Source organism: Netta rufina (assembly GCF_964035555.1).
Source record: "Netta rufina genome assembly, chromosome: 5".
NCBI lineage: Eukaryota > Metazoa > Chordata > Aves > Anseriformes > Anatidae > Netta > Netta rufina.
In genome coordinates, this window is record NC_140128.1 from 60,574,121 (window position 1) to 60,590,128 (window position 16,008).

The following is a 16,008-nucleotide window of genomic DNA, read 5'->3' on the forward strand; positions in this document are numbered from 1 at the left end:
GGGGAGAAGGGGTGGTCTTCAGACCGTTTAACTTGGGTTTCCTCCCCTGATAATTAGGCTGGTGACACGTGCAGCATGACACATCCCTGGTCAGGCACTGCATTAGTTATGGGATGGCAAAATGTAAGTTATTTGCTGCCTCTTTGCTCCCTTTACACCAAGGACAGGAGGACGTGCTGAAATCATTGAGATTTCTAATTGTGAGCGAAGTTTCCATCTGCTGATTTGAAATGAACTGTTGTGTGCAGACACCGAGAGGATAATTGGCAGAAATTGCAGATGGATGTCACAGTTAAACTACAACAAAAATGTCTGCTTTTTTGCTTTCTGCTCTTGACAATAGTTAATCGTAGTACAAGGAAAATGATGTACACCAGCACTGAGTCATTTGTTTTTCATTAAAATCTGAAAATCTTGTTTTCCCCTCAGGCAAAAAAATAAAAAAACAAAAAATGCTGTAACCTTCTCATCCCCTTCAAATATAAAAACTTCCAAAACAAACAATAGTAAACTAACAGAGCATTATTCTGAGCAGGCATCCTTGCTTAACTCAGACACACAGGGGCCAGTTGCAGAGTCTCAGAAGGATGTCTTCAAATGTCTGAGATACGGTGAAGTCATTTTTCTTCACAGAATAAAATAAGAGATGCTGATTCCTCAAACCTGTGTAGCATGCTGTCTGTAACAGCCCTCCACCTGTGGTCTGTTTGCTTGATAGTAATGTAATTATGGCTTCATATCCTGAGTCAAACTGCTGGTTCTGGACTCATTAAAAGCTGGGGAGAGTTTGCCCTTGAATTTTATCTTCGCAGGTCAGCTGTTGTCCTCAGGTATGTCCAGAACAGCTTTGCTTGCTGGCTGTACTGAGTTGCTGTGGTTTTATTCCTGCATAAGGAAGGACAGGATTTGATTTTACAAGGAATCCCTTTGGCTGATATAAAATAAACCATGGAGCTAGCTCCCCACAGGACTGGTAACGTTAGATAGCCCAGCCTGCAGCTGTGTGACAGCAGTAGCAAACAACCTAATTAAAGCCATACCTACTGCTATCTAATGATGTTTTCTTCTTGTAAAATGGACAGAACAAGCTTTCCTCTACCAATGGCACCACAGTTCCCATTTCTGTTGGGCCACGTGCATCAGATATTTCCCTGGCCATAAAATTGACATCACCTTCCCCTTACTGCACCGCATTAAGAGCAAATTCCGTTGCAAAATCTCCATCCCTCGTGGCTGTGGACTGACTTACCAGCGTGCACGCAGGCTGCTGGAAACAGGCTTGTGATGTGTGAGCGAGGCCTTCATCGCAGCGGATGCTCACTCCATCAGGTAACGTGGCAGTGTAAAGGAAATGTTGTCAATTCTTTCCCCGGTGCCCGATTTAGCAGGAACATTTCGATTGACGTACCTCCCACATCACACCAGACTGGCTCCTTCCTCCATCCATCTGTCAAAACTCAGCAATTGTCTCCGCGGCCGTGGTATGAAGACATCATTTTGTCAATGCAAAAATGAAGTATTAGGAGGTGAGATTTTGAGCACACAGTAGAATAAACATATTGTAATGCTGTTTGAATATCAGGGAGGTTGAAGATGCCTTGACTGACTTCTTGCAGCGGGTTGTCTCCTGTGGTAGCTGTGGGTGAGCACTCCTCTGCAGGGCATTGAGAACATAAAACAAAAAATGATCAGCTCATAAACATGCCACTAATATAACCATCAATTTAGTTGTGTAATAATAAAAAAAACCTAACTCACACACAAAAAAACAAAACCAAAAACCACATGCCAGCAAGCCAGATGTTACTGTCTCAAAAAGGGAAACACTTCGTGTCGTGGACACACAGGTAGGTTCTGGAAGAGGATTCAATTATCTGTTTGAGACGTTCTAAATTTCTATCGGGGCAGTCTTAAGAAAGAAAAGAAAAAAAAAAACACATCAATTCTATGATGACCAGGCCAGAAAAGTTACTCCCAGGGCTATATTTTTATATGGCATTGATTGTTTTACTTGAAGTCCATTCAATCCATTTCTAGTAGCAACTTTGAGACTAGAAAAGGTGTCTCCAACAGAATGGCATATTTTTTAGTATTCAGAGCACTGTTGTCACGTGATAAATATGTCCTATATATACAAAAATAATCTGAAAGTTGTTTTGAGTCTCAAAATAATCTTTTCTCTCCAAGCCTCCTTGCTTAATAACAGTGTTTTGTGTAGCCTGAAGCCAAGGAGGGGGCAAATATTCTCACCGTGTGAGCTGCATGTGGAAGTCTCCGTATGAATGGAAAGCCACAAGTCATCATCTGTTAGAGGGACAAGGGATTTTTACAGGTGGATGGTGACAATGGTTCTCAGAACACGTGTGCTGCAGGCTCCTGGTTTAACTCAGCCCAGCAGCAGCAGCTCACGGTGGCTCACCTCCTCCCGCAGCCTGGGCTTGGAACAGTGCTCAAGCACGTGGAAAGGAGAGGATTTGGGTGATATTAATCATGTGGTCTGGGGTAGTCACAAGCATAATTACCTTGCTAAATGGAAGTGCACTGGAGTAAGTATGTACTAATTGATGCCAGACAAGGACAGACTGTTAGAAGCATGCAGAAAGCCCCAGGTTCTCCTTGCTGCTTTTCCTTCGGTCTCCACGTGTATAGAAATGGCTTTGCTTCCTGAGCTGTAAGGTGTTTGCATTTGCAGGGCAAAGAAGAAGATTTACTGAAATAGAATAATAAAAAGAATCTTGAAAAATGGGACAGAGCAGAGGGTTGTTTATAGCTGATAATGGAAAGTCATCCTGTTGAATTTGATCCATTAAGTGCTTGATACAATCCTGTGGGGTCCTTTCCTGTTTTCCGTTCCCTCCTTTGTCAAGTCCGTGGGCTGAGTGTTACTTTGACACTCAATTACAAGCTCCAGGTAATCTAGGAATAATTCTGGCAGTCAGATCCATCAGACTGGCAAGATTTTTCCTCTTTGCTCGGTTTTTCCCAATCTTTTTTCAGTAGCATCCTCTCTGGAGGGGGCACGGGCTCACCACCTAAGACTATGGGGTCTCCGCAGGCAAGTGGGATTCACGTATGCAAAATTTCAGTGGCAAATGCTGCTCTTGATGCCTCCCCAAGTTTGGAGGGTCTCAGTGGATGCCTTGTTGATAGCTGGTAAATGCTTTGTGAGGCAAAGAACAGCAGTCCCATATCGTTCTGCCTTCCCTTCCTCTAACGGGGGTAGCGGCGCACACGTGCAGGGTTTTGCTGGTGTGTGTTGTAAAAGCTGATTTGTTGCCCTTGCTGCTGATACCAGGTTTGGACAAATTATCCCAGCACATATCTATTCACCTTCCCTGTCAAAGGATCTCCTTAAAATATGTTCAGCTTCAGTAGCATTAGATGGCCTAGGCTTTCTAACAGTAACAATGAAATATTGATAAATTGCCGTGCTATCTGATTGCTTTCACATATAGAAGAAGATTTCACTAAATCAAGCAGTGACTTTCAATTAAATGCAATCTCTTGAATTGCAGTTTTGGTCTCAACTGCCGAGTTTCTCAATGTACAGGAAAAGATTGGTGCTCCTTTATTGTACCAGATATAAATAACTCGGAGCTCTTTTTGCGTATGAGGAAAAATAGGTTTCCTTGAAATTTCGGTTGCAGATCATCTGCTAGACTTCTGCTGAGCGTAATATGAATCCTGAGCTTGCTCTAAATTACCTGAATTGAGATGTAGCATGTGTCTTTCAACTTAATGAAATCTCTTTAAATGAAGCGTATCAAAGTGAGCAGTGATTTGGGTCGATGCACCTTGGCGGCAGATTCTCAGAGGACAGGCAGTCAGCAAACGCTTTCGGAAAAAATCCCCTTCAAGTTGTGGACTGGAAAATTTGTAAGTTCCTCACTGAATATTTAGGCCAGAAAGTACTGATTGTTTTAACCTTGTGGAGATTGGAACTAATTTTTGGCTGTCAAATAAAGGTGTTGTGGTGGACTTTGGAGGCTTGGTCTTGGGAAATGAGTAGAACAAAGTCCTGGAGGGAATTGCATGTCTCTTAGATTAAGATTTTCTCCATTAAAAAGTAAATATATGAAGATGAAAAGCTGTTTTAGAAGTTTGAAAATACCCAGTAGACTCTAAAAAGTTCTGTAGGGAGTGATGCTCACCGAAAAAAAAGAGACAATATAGTGCTTAGACACCGTATAGGTGTTAATCCTTCAAAATCAGCTTCAGTGGTTGTCCTGTTACAGACCGTGTGTTGTATCCCTCAGTGCTTGAATTTGTAGGGCTGTGTGGCAAGGTGGGAGCAAGCAGAAAGCATCTTGGAGGATCATCCCGAGGGGTTTATTAGGTAAAAACTGAAGTTGGAGGCTCTAAATAGGGTGAGAGGGCTTCTGTGAGCAGTACAGTGTATTCGTCTCTTTCTTCATGGTCTTTGTAGTTAGAGCTGGTGAATCTAACATAGCTTTAAGCTAATCTTTGAAGATTATATGAGAGGCTTTATGAGCCTCTTCTGGCAAAAGAGTGTTGACTTCATTCATACAGTCTCCTAAACACTGAAATCGTGGCCTTAGAATATACTTTTATGTGATTTGGCGTGGAGATGTTTGCACAACAGGTACTGAAATGGCTCGTGTTGCAATGCAGAATGTTGCCTTCTGAGCTGCTTGCCATATTTGTTGCATACTTGGCACCTTACATGTGGGTTTTGTGTCTATTTTTCTATTCTTTTCAATGTGAGGCCTATGTTTGTCGTATTGAATCCTTCCAAGTCATGGCAAAGTCAGTGGCTGCTCTGGGTGTATGTGACTCAGGTTGGGTTAAGTGGTCACCAGCTGAAATTGCATCTGCAAAAAAAGTGCTGGGTGATCTCAACTGACCATCAACACACCTGCTTACCAAAATGACCTCTCATCTCGACTTACTGGCTCCAAAGAGGACTCTGATGTGCTGCTCATGTGTTGACCTCTTAAACAAGCACCTTCGATCAGTTTGGGAGCACACGGACGATCAAGCTCACTCTGCCAGATCCCAGCACCGCACTCCTTTCTGTTCTTTGCTGATTCTCAGTCCAGTCCTTCAAGCTCTTACGTGTAAAATGCTGCGTCTCTGATGAACTTTTCATCTGGTGCTGCTGGTATTTCTGGGACCTGGGTCTTGTCCGCTGCCTTGTGCCTCTGCAAAGCCTCCCTGTGAAGTGCAGCATCGTGGTGTTGGCTGCACCTAGCAGCAGAAGAAAAAGCAACTTCTCTGAAGATGTGGAGATCCTGACGTGGGGCACGTCAAGACTTAAATCTGGCCTCCTCAGTGAGTTAGAAGAAGTCTGATCCTACAGATCTGTCAGTGGCTGAGGCTTCATTCCGTGCAAGACCCCCGAGGATGATTCTGGAGGATGGAAAGGGGCAGCCGTCCTCTTGGGAGCCTGCCAGCACTGACCCCAGGAGGCAGTCATTCCTCAGCCCTTCTTTCTACCCTAGGGAAGGATGGTGACCTCTCTTTTTGCCCGATTCAGTGTCAGTGCTCAGGAAGGGGCCCACGTGAGTACAAATTCCTTTGACTGTTCAGACCCTATGGATGGAGCCATGGGGCTAAGGATATGCTGCACTACAGGGCTCTCATTTCTCCAGGGGAAAGACTGGTTTTCGTACGGCACCTTTTATCTATAAGGGGGGAGAGAGTGGAGTATTTATTTACTTATATATTTACTTGATTCTGACCAAAGCTGAAAGCTTGATTTTTGCACTGTGCTTCCTTTCTCCCGCTGAATCGTTTGTATGCATTTCACTGGCAGTGTTTGAAAGCCCCGCTTTCCTCCAGGGAGTTTACAGCCAAACTGATGCAAACTCTTTCTTCTCAGGTGCCTCACGATCATCTGTCATCCAATGCAAGCCAGGAGGCAACTGCCCCAGCAGACACAGAGGCATGACTAGGCAGCTCTCCCCTCTATCTGTTGCTGAAGATTCTGCTGCTCCCATTCTTGAGCTGCAGAATCGAAGTCCCTCGGGAATCTGTCGGCACAGCAGAGTCGAGAGGCAGAGCAGATCAGGTAGGCATAAACAGCCGCATTTTCGGCGTCACAGTATGCCTGCACAAGGCCTCTTCCGTCTGTTTTCTGAAAGATGGTGCAGGGTCCGGATGTGCTGACGTTTCTTTTCAGTGCTGCAAACCGCACAGCCACGTGAAGGTGCCTCCTGTACCTGTGTGCAAGCTGGGGGTAGGCAAGAAGGAAGCAAGGATGGGAGAGAAAGCTCTGGGCCTCAGTAGGAACATAGGATGTGTTATCTGAGAAATCGTAAGGCCAGTAGGCACAGAAGATGTCAAAAGGATGCTTAACGTTAGTACACAAATTAGTCGTATAAGGTTACTTCTGGCCAGAGACCAGGACCCTTAAAAGCCAGCCATCTACCTCCTCGAAGACAATGACAACTTCAGCTCATACCATGGACGGTCTGATGAAGAGGAAGAGGAGGAACAACAGGTGGAAGGATACCTAGGAAAGACCATCACAGTTCAGATCATCGATCAGCCGCGCATCAGGGCTTCCAGCAGGAACGTGTCATGTTCTTTACTGCAGAAGTTTAGCTCAAATGCACCCGTAGGTATTGTGAACACTGACTTCTTCATCATGACGTCCATCCGTCATCAACAGGGGTGGTAAGGGAGCAGTTACAAAATGCAACCAGAGACCTTTGAATGTGCTGAATTGTGCTGAGGAGAGAGCAGTTAAATGACTGAAATAATTTAACTGTCCCAAGTGCTTTGCAAAACTGTCTGACTAGATATGATGAGGAAAAAAGGGGAGGAAGAACAGGCTGGATCTCCCTTGCACACTGGAACTGTGGCAGATGAGCCTTTGTCTTGTCACTGCACCACCGATGGCAGCAAGAGTCAGACATTTTCTGTCTTGTGCTGGAAAATGGAGGGGTGTTGTACTCCAGGAGTACTGTCTTGATGGAAACCCTCTGAAAATGATTGAAGGTGACGACTGCAGCAAGGAGTGGGTGGTACAGCATCTTCAGGATCATACCTAGGATACCAGAAGACCACTCTGCTCTCATTTTTTTTTTTATTTTATTTTTATTTTTGCAGATATCAGGCTGAAATAATGCTGTACGTGCTGGCACTAGGGTACATCCAAAATCAGAATCCATCCTTTTAAAAACTGACTTTAGTTCCCTTGAGAAAAGGGTAGTGCCTTGACATCATACTCTTCCAAATGTTTATTTTGCAATTTTTTTAAGTTCCCTTTTTATGCATTCTTTCACTCTTCCATTCCTCATCAGTGAGGTTTTAATAGGATTGACCTGATAGGTAGGTTAACAAAGATGTTATTTTCTAGGATGTAGTTACAAAATAGTTATGAGTTCAGAAGAAAAGCTGTAGGATTTGATTTTCCTCACATCATTCTTTTGAAAACAAAAGCAGAAGCTTTTTCTGTTTCCATCTTGTCACATGCAAAAATCACATCACTTAGATGGAAAAGGACCACAAAGGGATGTTTCTGCTAGCTGCCTTTCAACATAATTTGCCACTGACATGTGTCTTCTTCATGTGTCATCTGCAGTGTCATCTACATTCTTCTCTGCCTTTCCATCCTTGTTGAGCTCTCAGATTGTTTCCATGCTCTCGACAGGTCTGTTGGTCTGTTTCAGGCTGAGCTGTCACCAAGGATTTCTACCACCTTGCTAACGGTAAAATGCTATTTACCAACCACTTTGGCTAATGAATGTTTTTTTCTCCCCATTAACATATCATTCAGTAGCTGAACAGAAGCACTACTTCCTAGCTCAGTCCAGCCTCAGCTTCATGACTTGGAAATCCTCCAACCTGTGTGTCTGCTTTCTGTACGTCCCCACCCTCTTTAAGCTCAATCCCCGTGATTTTTTTAAAGATATTTCTTTTCTCGTCCTTGTGGATCTTTGGCCAAGATTTAGGTGTGCACATCTCATGGATTTTTAAGTGACCATCAAGTTACTGTGCCAATTTGACTGGGGTTTTCACTTTAAATACAGATATCTAGTCTAAGGGGAGAGAAGAGCCTCCAGTGGGACATACATCCCACCTGCCTTAGATACATGAGGACGAGAGCCACCTTCTCAACATGCTTTTCCATTATCATTGTGTATAGAGGGGGCCTAGACGTTTTGAGTCTGGATATGCAATTATTTGCTAACTGCATTACATGGGATGAACCCTACCCATTAAGCACTTACAAAAACTCCTCGCTGCCCATTTAATTAGGCTTTAACTTACATAGGTCTTCTAAACCAAGCTGAGACTTGCAAAAAAGTGTATGTTTCTGTGCCTTTCCCCAACATTCAGACCTGTAACATCCAAGTCAAATGCTAATGACAGTGTCATGCATAGTAACAGCAATTACAGGGTTATTTGGTAATTGGAAAACCTAATGTGAAGATAAAGGTGCTTTAGTCTTCCATCGTGTGATTACTTTAACTGTCAGCTGAAGGACTAATTGCATGATAGCTTTGCTTAGCAGGAAAACCTGCAAGGGGATAGTACGAGATACATTCTTTCTAAACCACTCTAACTTGCAAATAAACTGTAATTTACTTCTTAATAGAAGATGCCAGTCATTATTAGTACTACAAAAACACCTATTTTCTCTCAGTAGCCAAAGCGAATGCTGAAATGATGCTTTTCTATTCAGAGCTCTGTCTGATTATCCTCTCCATGTTTTAATAAACCTGTAATTTTATTTAAATTCTTGATTCACCACTAAACAGTGGAGCAACTAAATGCTCATTATTTGGGGGAAAAATGCAGCATACAATCGCAATTACAAAAAGCTTTGTGTCCAAGTTAAGAAAATTTTTGGTTACAAATGTACTCCCTGTTATGAGGAGTAAGTTTTAGGTGTAAAGTAGGTCTGATTTAATAACTCGGAGCCTCACTTTTATGTTTCTTTATGGCTGTAGCAGAAGCAGTAGTACAAAAGGAAAGTCAGATCTGATTTTGAATTGGACCTCTCTCACATTTAAGAGTGTGTGCTCCTGCTGCAGTAGGTCTGTGGCTCCCCTTAACATCAAGAATTAGATTGCTTCTTACACTACATCACATCAGGTGGCGATGTGACTAGTAATAGCTGAGGGTAGCTGCCGGTCATGATTTTTAGAAGGAACTCCAGTTTCTTGTATCAAACCAACGCAATGTATTCTACTGTGGTAAATGGTTGGAGCTCATCTCTGCCGCGTGAGCACGTGGACCTAAATCAATCAAACACTGCTGCTCAGCATCCAGTGTTGTTGGATTGGTTGTTTTTAGCTGGAATTTGAAATCAGAATAGGATTCATGGGCTGCCTCTCTGGAAGGTACGTCTGGAGAGCAAGTCATTAGCCAGTGAGATTAATTCTCTACGCAGTCCGCAGTTCTGTTTCCAGTGATCTGCAGATTAGGTCTGAAAAGTATTGTATTAAAATGGAAAGCGGCAACTTTCCATTTCGTCCTGGGTTATCTTTAGAGGTTTATTTTCAGGCATGTCGAGCTTCGGTTTTGTCCGGTTTCCTTTTTTAACTTCAAAAGTGTAAATACACAACCTTGACTGAAAAAAAAAAAAAAACCTCTCTGCTTTGGAATACAGAGCCAGCAGACTGTTGCTTTTCCACCTCTCAGCCTGCAAATAAAAAAAAAAAGTGATTTTTGAGTTAAAATCTTGAATAATAAGAACTTGTTTCTGGCTTCAGATGCACCGGCTCAGATAGCTTTTATGTTGCAAACATGCACAGTAATTGACTTTATAATGTAGCTGGCTCCAAGAGATGGAGCTCTATTCTAGGGGTTTGGCTGACAGAACGAAAGAAGGGCTGATAAGGCAAACAGCTTAGCTGTAATGCTGGTACCTCAGGCCTCTGTGTTGTGTTTATATTTTGTTCTATCACCTTGAAGATAGTATTACTGAAGTATTTCTGAGCAGGATTTAAGTGTTTGTCAGGCGCGCAGGAATTACAGAGAGAAGGCAGGGGATGGTTGGTGTCTGGATCGGAAGGGGAGATTTTGCTAAGAATTGTTTTGAATGCATTAATTATGTGTGCAACTCTTCTCTTTTTCTGTGCTTTTTTTTTTTTTTTATTATTTTTATTTTATTTTATAATCCAGGAGAAGAAGGAACACAAACGCACACAGAGAGCAGCAGCCAAGAAGCTGAGGGACAGACACGATGCCAATCTTGCACATCCACGTTTCTTAAGCTTATCTGGAGATTTCTGATCATTTTGTCCGTCTCTTCCTCCTGGGTCGGGACCACGCAGTTTGTCAAAATCACGTACGAGACCTTTGACTGTCCTTTTTTCATGACTTGGTTCTCAACAAACTGGAACATTATGGTGTTTCCCATTTATTATTCTGGGCACCTTGCAACTGCACAGGAGAAGCAGTCTCCAATCAAAAAAATCAGGTAGGCTTTATCGTGGCAATATCACTTTAAGCAGCCTGGTTTCTGCGGACTGAAATCGCTGCTCTTCTCTGGTTGACCCGTGGTGTCAGAAGACAGCTTGAAGGTCACGCTGCTGAAAATCTCATTCATAAATATCTTACAAAAGGCTAACAGATGAGTGATATATTCTTGAATAAATGGGTAATTGATTGTAGAGGGTTTTTCATTGAGTTGGAAAGGTCAGTAATTTGCCTATAATCTTGCCGTTATCTAAGATCTCTATATTTTGTGTTCCTGTCTGGATCAGGCTTCCACTCACCATTAATTAATCTCTCCTGGCCCATTTATGACAGAGTGGCAGTACAAAGTGCAATCAAAACAACTCATGGTGAGGAAAGGATGTGAAGGCTTTGTTCTTCTGTAAAGCTCCACATGGAAATAGCTTTTCCTCTCTGTTTCAAGAGGAATGGCTCTCTGACCCCAGGCTTTCCATGGCTGCAAGTTGCAATTGAACTCAGCCTCAAGTGCAAAGACTGTAGCAGTCTACAGTACTGACTATAATATTAGTCTGCAGGGGTGGTGATGTATAAATGCCCGTTGTTTTTTAGAAGCCAGCCTTCTTTTTGGGGACCCAAAGAAGGCATCCAGTCCCACCACCAGCACTGCAGCAGGACCAGGCTCACCTCCACCCTGGCCAGTACTTACCAAAACCGTTGCTAACCTGTTCTCAGGACACTTCCATGCCACCACCCTCTGGGGCAGTTAATTTTACAATTCCTCTTCTACTTCCATTACTCTACTAATCTGACACTGAAGTAGAAGCTGCTTTAAAGGATGAAGCTAAATTCAACGTGCCAAGGTATCGCATGCCTCACCCATGGCAGGAAGGTATTTACAGGACAGCTTGGAGCTGGGACCCAGCTCTGTTACTCCAGTGTGGACTTGCTTTGAAAACAATCTCACTGCCTCCAGCAGAGTTGCCTGTTCTGCAGGGTACTGCGGGTCTGTCATTGAGCACTCAGGGAATTCATTTTGTGACTGTCAGAGCTGGAGTGTAGCAGGGCCAAAGTCTTCCCTTGGCTGCTTTTGCCAGGATCTGAGATGTAATTTGGCCCTAAATTATCATTTCTGTCAAATCAGCGTGGCTAAAATTGAACAGTTGCACTTAATTAACTGCTTCTCTGAAAACCCTGGTGCTTTGTACGTTAATGATGCCTTCATTGAGATTCTTTCTGGAGTATTTGTGAGAACATTAACAGTGTCAGCTTGGCTGCTGGGTATGGGGTAAAGTAATAACAAATGCAGAGCAAATAAGGAACAAGGTGAGAATAAACATCCCTGCAGATAGATCCTCAGCAGTTGGTTGGTTGATTACATATCCATCAGAACAAAGTTTTGGTCCAGACATTCGTGGCAGTGCATAATAAAAGCATGCTTAAATAATAGATACATTTCCCAAGCTGCTAAGAGTTCAGCTGTTAAATTTGAGGACACATGCTTACATGCCCAGAGGAATTTCTGCACACAGATGTGGAGCTGGTTTGTGAATGTGTGCAAAGTGCTAGAGCTGATGGGCTGGTGGCGAGGCGTGTTCCCAGAGTATTTCCCATTCCAGATGCATTGGGAATGCAGATCCCAGGCAGGATCTGGCAAATAACTGCTGGCAAATGCTGGCTTTATCATGGGGACCAGTCGACTTGGTCTGTGCTGTGCTATGACTTCACAAGCCAAACTCTCTCTGCTTAGATATGGGAATGGAAATCTCTTCAGGATGACTGCTTGGTTTTCTGACCACTTAAAGAATTGAAAAGCATCATTTGTAGTTTTTAAATTCAGAGTTATAGAAAGATTTAGCTTGGAAAGGATCTGTGGAGGTCGTGTAACCCAGCCTCCTGCCCACAGCAGGGTTATTTTCCAAACTAGACCAGTTTGCATAACTACTTGTGTTGTGGTTTTGATACTGTTCCTGCTACTGTTTATTATTATTATTATTATTATTATTATTATTATTTATTATGCAAAGATGTCTTGTTGATTCATTTGGTGGTTTTATTTCTGGGGAGCGAGTAGCCAATTCCTGCCAGTGAAGCCTGCCCTGTAACGATTCCAGGCCTGCCTCAGAGTCCGGAGGAAATTTGTGTTCGTGTTTCTGGAGGATGTAGTTACTCACTGTGAGCTTTAAAGACATATGACAACTTGTCCAGCAGATATTCCCAGTGGATCTGAACAAACAATGTCGAGGTTTCTTGGCAGAGTCCAGTGATCGTGCTAGTGACTTGCAGAGTGCTGCCCCAGGCTGGTAAAGCTGTATAGGGCCGTTGTTCCTTTTTATGTCTCAACAAATAAATCCCGCTTGGAAGGATGGAAGTCTCAGTCTTCAGCTTTACATTGGCTCTCTGAAAGGGCTATAATCTTCAGGCTGTAAATTGTGTGCTTCTTCCCTCTCATACGTTACCTTAGAGATTAAATCGTGTGGTCTCAAAAACTAACTCACAGTTATTACCTCCCTGCTGCATTTCTGTGAAGTATCTTAGTTGTCTTCAGGTGGAAGACACAGCTCTTTGTCTCTCCCCAGTGTTGTAGATAACAGGTTATGTCCCACATAATACAGACCTTGAAATGTGGGAGTCCTTGCAATAGCCATGAACAAAAAGTCCTGAAGCTCAGCAGTGGGAATTTTCACCCTGCTGATATTTCCCACAGCAGAAAGCACTTCACAGGCTTGGCGTAGGGCCCTGACAGAGTTATGGCTTGGATTAGGTGGAAGATATTTTCAATGTCAAGAAATTTTGCCTCCCTGCGCCCTGTCTTGGTTTCTCAAGGACAAGCTCTGTAATGTACGATGGCTTTCTGCCAGAGTATAGCCTGCTGTAACACCAGGTGCTGTGCAGCCTTAAAGGAAGAGCGTTCTCGGTGTGGGTTTGAGGAAAGATGAACATGCTGGGAAGAGCTGGTTTTGTAGGAGAAAGGACAACAAAATGTGAGCCCCACTTAAACTGAAGAGAGCCCAAAGTGGCTGATGTTTGCTGTCTTCTGCCATCTGCAAGTTTGTCACCTACAAATGTCTCCATCGATGTTGCAGCAGTGCTCATCCTAGCTTCCTCTTCTTCTTCTGAAACAGCACTCAGATCTAGATCTTCACTGCAAAGGTCTTTCCAGAGGAGACGTGAGGATCTGTATTTCCTGAAACTACCCCGAATGCATCAGTGGTAGGGAGGAAGACCAGCAGCACAAAACCAGGGCTTCCCTTGGGCCATTCCTGTTGGGAGACAGCGTTCCTGTGCTTCTGGAGCCACACACTGCTTATGTGAGAGGGTCACACAAAGCTGGGCTCTTCCTTTATGTTTAGACAACACACGAAATGAGAACTCGGTCATTCCTGGAAAAACATCAACGTTTGTTAAACCACCACTGCTGCTGTGTCCATCCCCTGAGATGGAGCTAGACGACATTTTAGTGCACAGGTGCCAGCACTGGGACAGAAGGACTGAATGACATGGGAACAACTCGTGCTGACAAAAGGTCTTGCAGTGCTTCTCGCTGCCCTAATGTCACTGGTGGCCCTGCCAAGTATTACTCTGGATGCTGTAATTACATTTCCCATATTCATGTTACCCCAGGTAGCGTCTGTTAGCTCTGTTTTGTTTTTTTTTTTTCCTGTAAGCTGTTTTAAAACCAGCTGCTGCATTACACTCCAGAGGCTGCCGTGCGTCAGGGGTGAATAAATCTATTCTTCTGCGTGCTCTGGCATCAGAATAACGACGAGGTGGTGCAGGCTGTTCGGTGGGTGCCAGAGGCAACGCTACACGTCTGCCTGAGGTCTGTAATTCCTGAGAGCATGGCACGCTGCCCAGAGCTGATGGCTGAGGGCTACCTGCAAATAAAAGGAGCTATTTGTGTTAGAGGGCAGGTTTTAAATAGACTTCTTGTGCATTTGGAAATAGTTTGTGTCATAGTTTCAGGGTCAGCTGCCCTTGGATCTGTCTCTGCCTTTAAGTCAACAGCCTGCAGATATCTGTATCGAGGAGGGATCCGCGGAGCCCTCTCCCCTGAGCGCAGGGTTTTAATCACTGTCATGTCCTGATGACTTCTGCAAGTTTAATTTTAGTTGCATGCCAAAGAGGCTGAGTTAACCACTGAGCAGCCAGCCTTCACAAAGCCCGAGGCAATCTCCTGTAGACGTGGATGGGGAAATAAAGTATTCGTCCCATCTCTTCACTTGCTGAGCGTTATTCATCAGGCACTCGGAGCTCTCCTGGGCACTGAGGTGAGTTCGTCTGGTCTCTGTCTTGCTCAGCATGACCCTGCCACAAATTTTCGCTGCTTTTTTTTTCTTGTTTTTCTTTGAACTGACAGATGAGGAACCTCTGGCCTCTGTTTTGTGTGGTCATTGCATTCTCCTGTGTGTGATGAAGGCTCCTCGATGTGCTTGAACAGTTCATTGCCTGGGGCGTGTGAAGCTTTTCCAGATTTCTTTTCCTAGTTGTGAATCTGTGTTCATCCCTCCCACGGCTTCTGAGCACTCAGAGATAAGCGACGTGTTTGGCAGTGCCACAGCTGTCTCTGCCAGATAGCTGACCAGCCCAGAGAGCCCGACCCAGAATAACACAAAATTTGCCATTGTACTGAAGGCTTCCTCCTTCCAAGGATTCACAGTCAGGGAGCTTTGGCCCCCATCCTCCTGGCTCTGCTTGGAGTTTGTCTGGGTACAGAAATCCTGGAGATCTACAGGACAAGAAAACCCAACCCGTTCTGGCATCTCCCCCCTCCACCACCCCTTTTTGACTTTTTGATGCCTCCTGCCCCCAGACGAGCAGAAGTGCTGGGCATATTCCCAACATCTCGTGCATAACTCTGGCCTAGCCGGCCTCCAGCTACAGCTGCTGGTCCCTTTTATCTGCCCGCTGTCAGTGCCTCACCTTGCCAGGCACGGGGATTACAGGGATATAATTTCCCATGGCACATTTTTAGAAGAGCTTTTCCTGCTGCCTTGCAGATTGTGCCACGGTGACGTGCTCGGATGATTTTGCTGTTGCCTTTGGGATGGTGAATTGTGCCCTGCATTATTGCAAGCAGCCCAAGCACCTTCCTCTCTTTTAATACAGCACAAGCTTGTTCCCTCTAAGACAAATCCTGACAGTGTCTGAGACAGGTTGCATTTACAACCATGTAACGATCCGATCGTGCTTCCAAATCGATGCAGAATTCCCGCTGGTTTGGACATCAGGCTCCGTATGGGTCTACAGCTCACACTTCAGATCTGTTCTTGACAAGGCAGTGAACACCAGCCCTGGTGTCATGAAATGCTGCGATGGTGCAGCCAGGTCAGAGGCCATCTGTCTGAGCCCAAAATCATCTCTGCATTTACCTAAGTCTCATGGGGAGAAAAACATCTTTTAAACATCGACTGCTACATCTGCAAGCCAACAAACATTCCAGTCTCTGCTACCAGTGAGTCCTTTCTCAGACAAGGAGTTTCATCCCATTTAACTCCTGTGGAAATCGGTGGTACAACAGCCTGCGTTCAAACTGAGGCATTAATCTGTTTGCTGCACTTAATTTGCTTTGCACGTCGGGTAAATGATACACGCCACTGGCTGTTCCTTTTCTGTGTAAAACATTTCTGTTCAGAC

General features: G+C 44.2%; 1 protein-coding gene across 3 annotated transcripts in view; it reads left to right on the forward strand.

The window, feature by feature from the left end:
• The window catches only part of SLC35F4 (solute carrier family 35 member F4), a 99,735-nt gene that overhangs the window by 72,689 nt on the left and 11,038 nt on the right, over positions 1–16,008 (forward strand). For all 3 annotated transcript variants that reach the window (XM_084288179.1, XM_084288180.1, XM_084288181.1), the window contains exons 2-3: positions 5,843–6,031; positions 10,099–10,396. In XM_084288179.1, the coding sequence (XP_084144305.1) occupies positions 5,843–6,031; positions 10,099–10,396 (487 nt within the window). The remainder of the gene's footprint in view (positions 1–5,842; positions 6,032–10,098; positions 10,397–16,008) is intronic.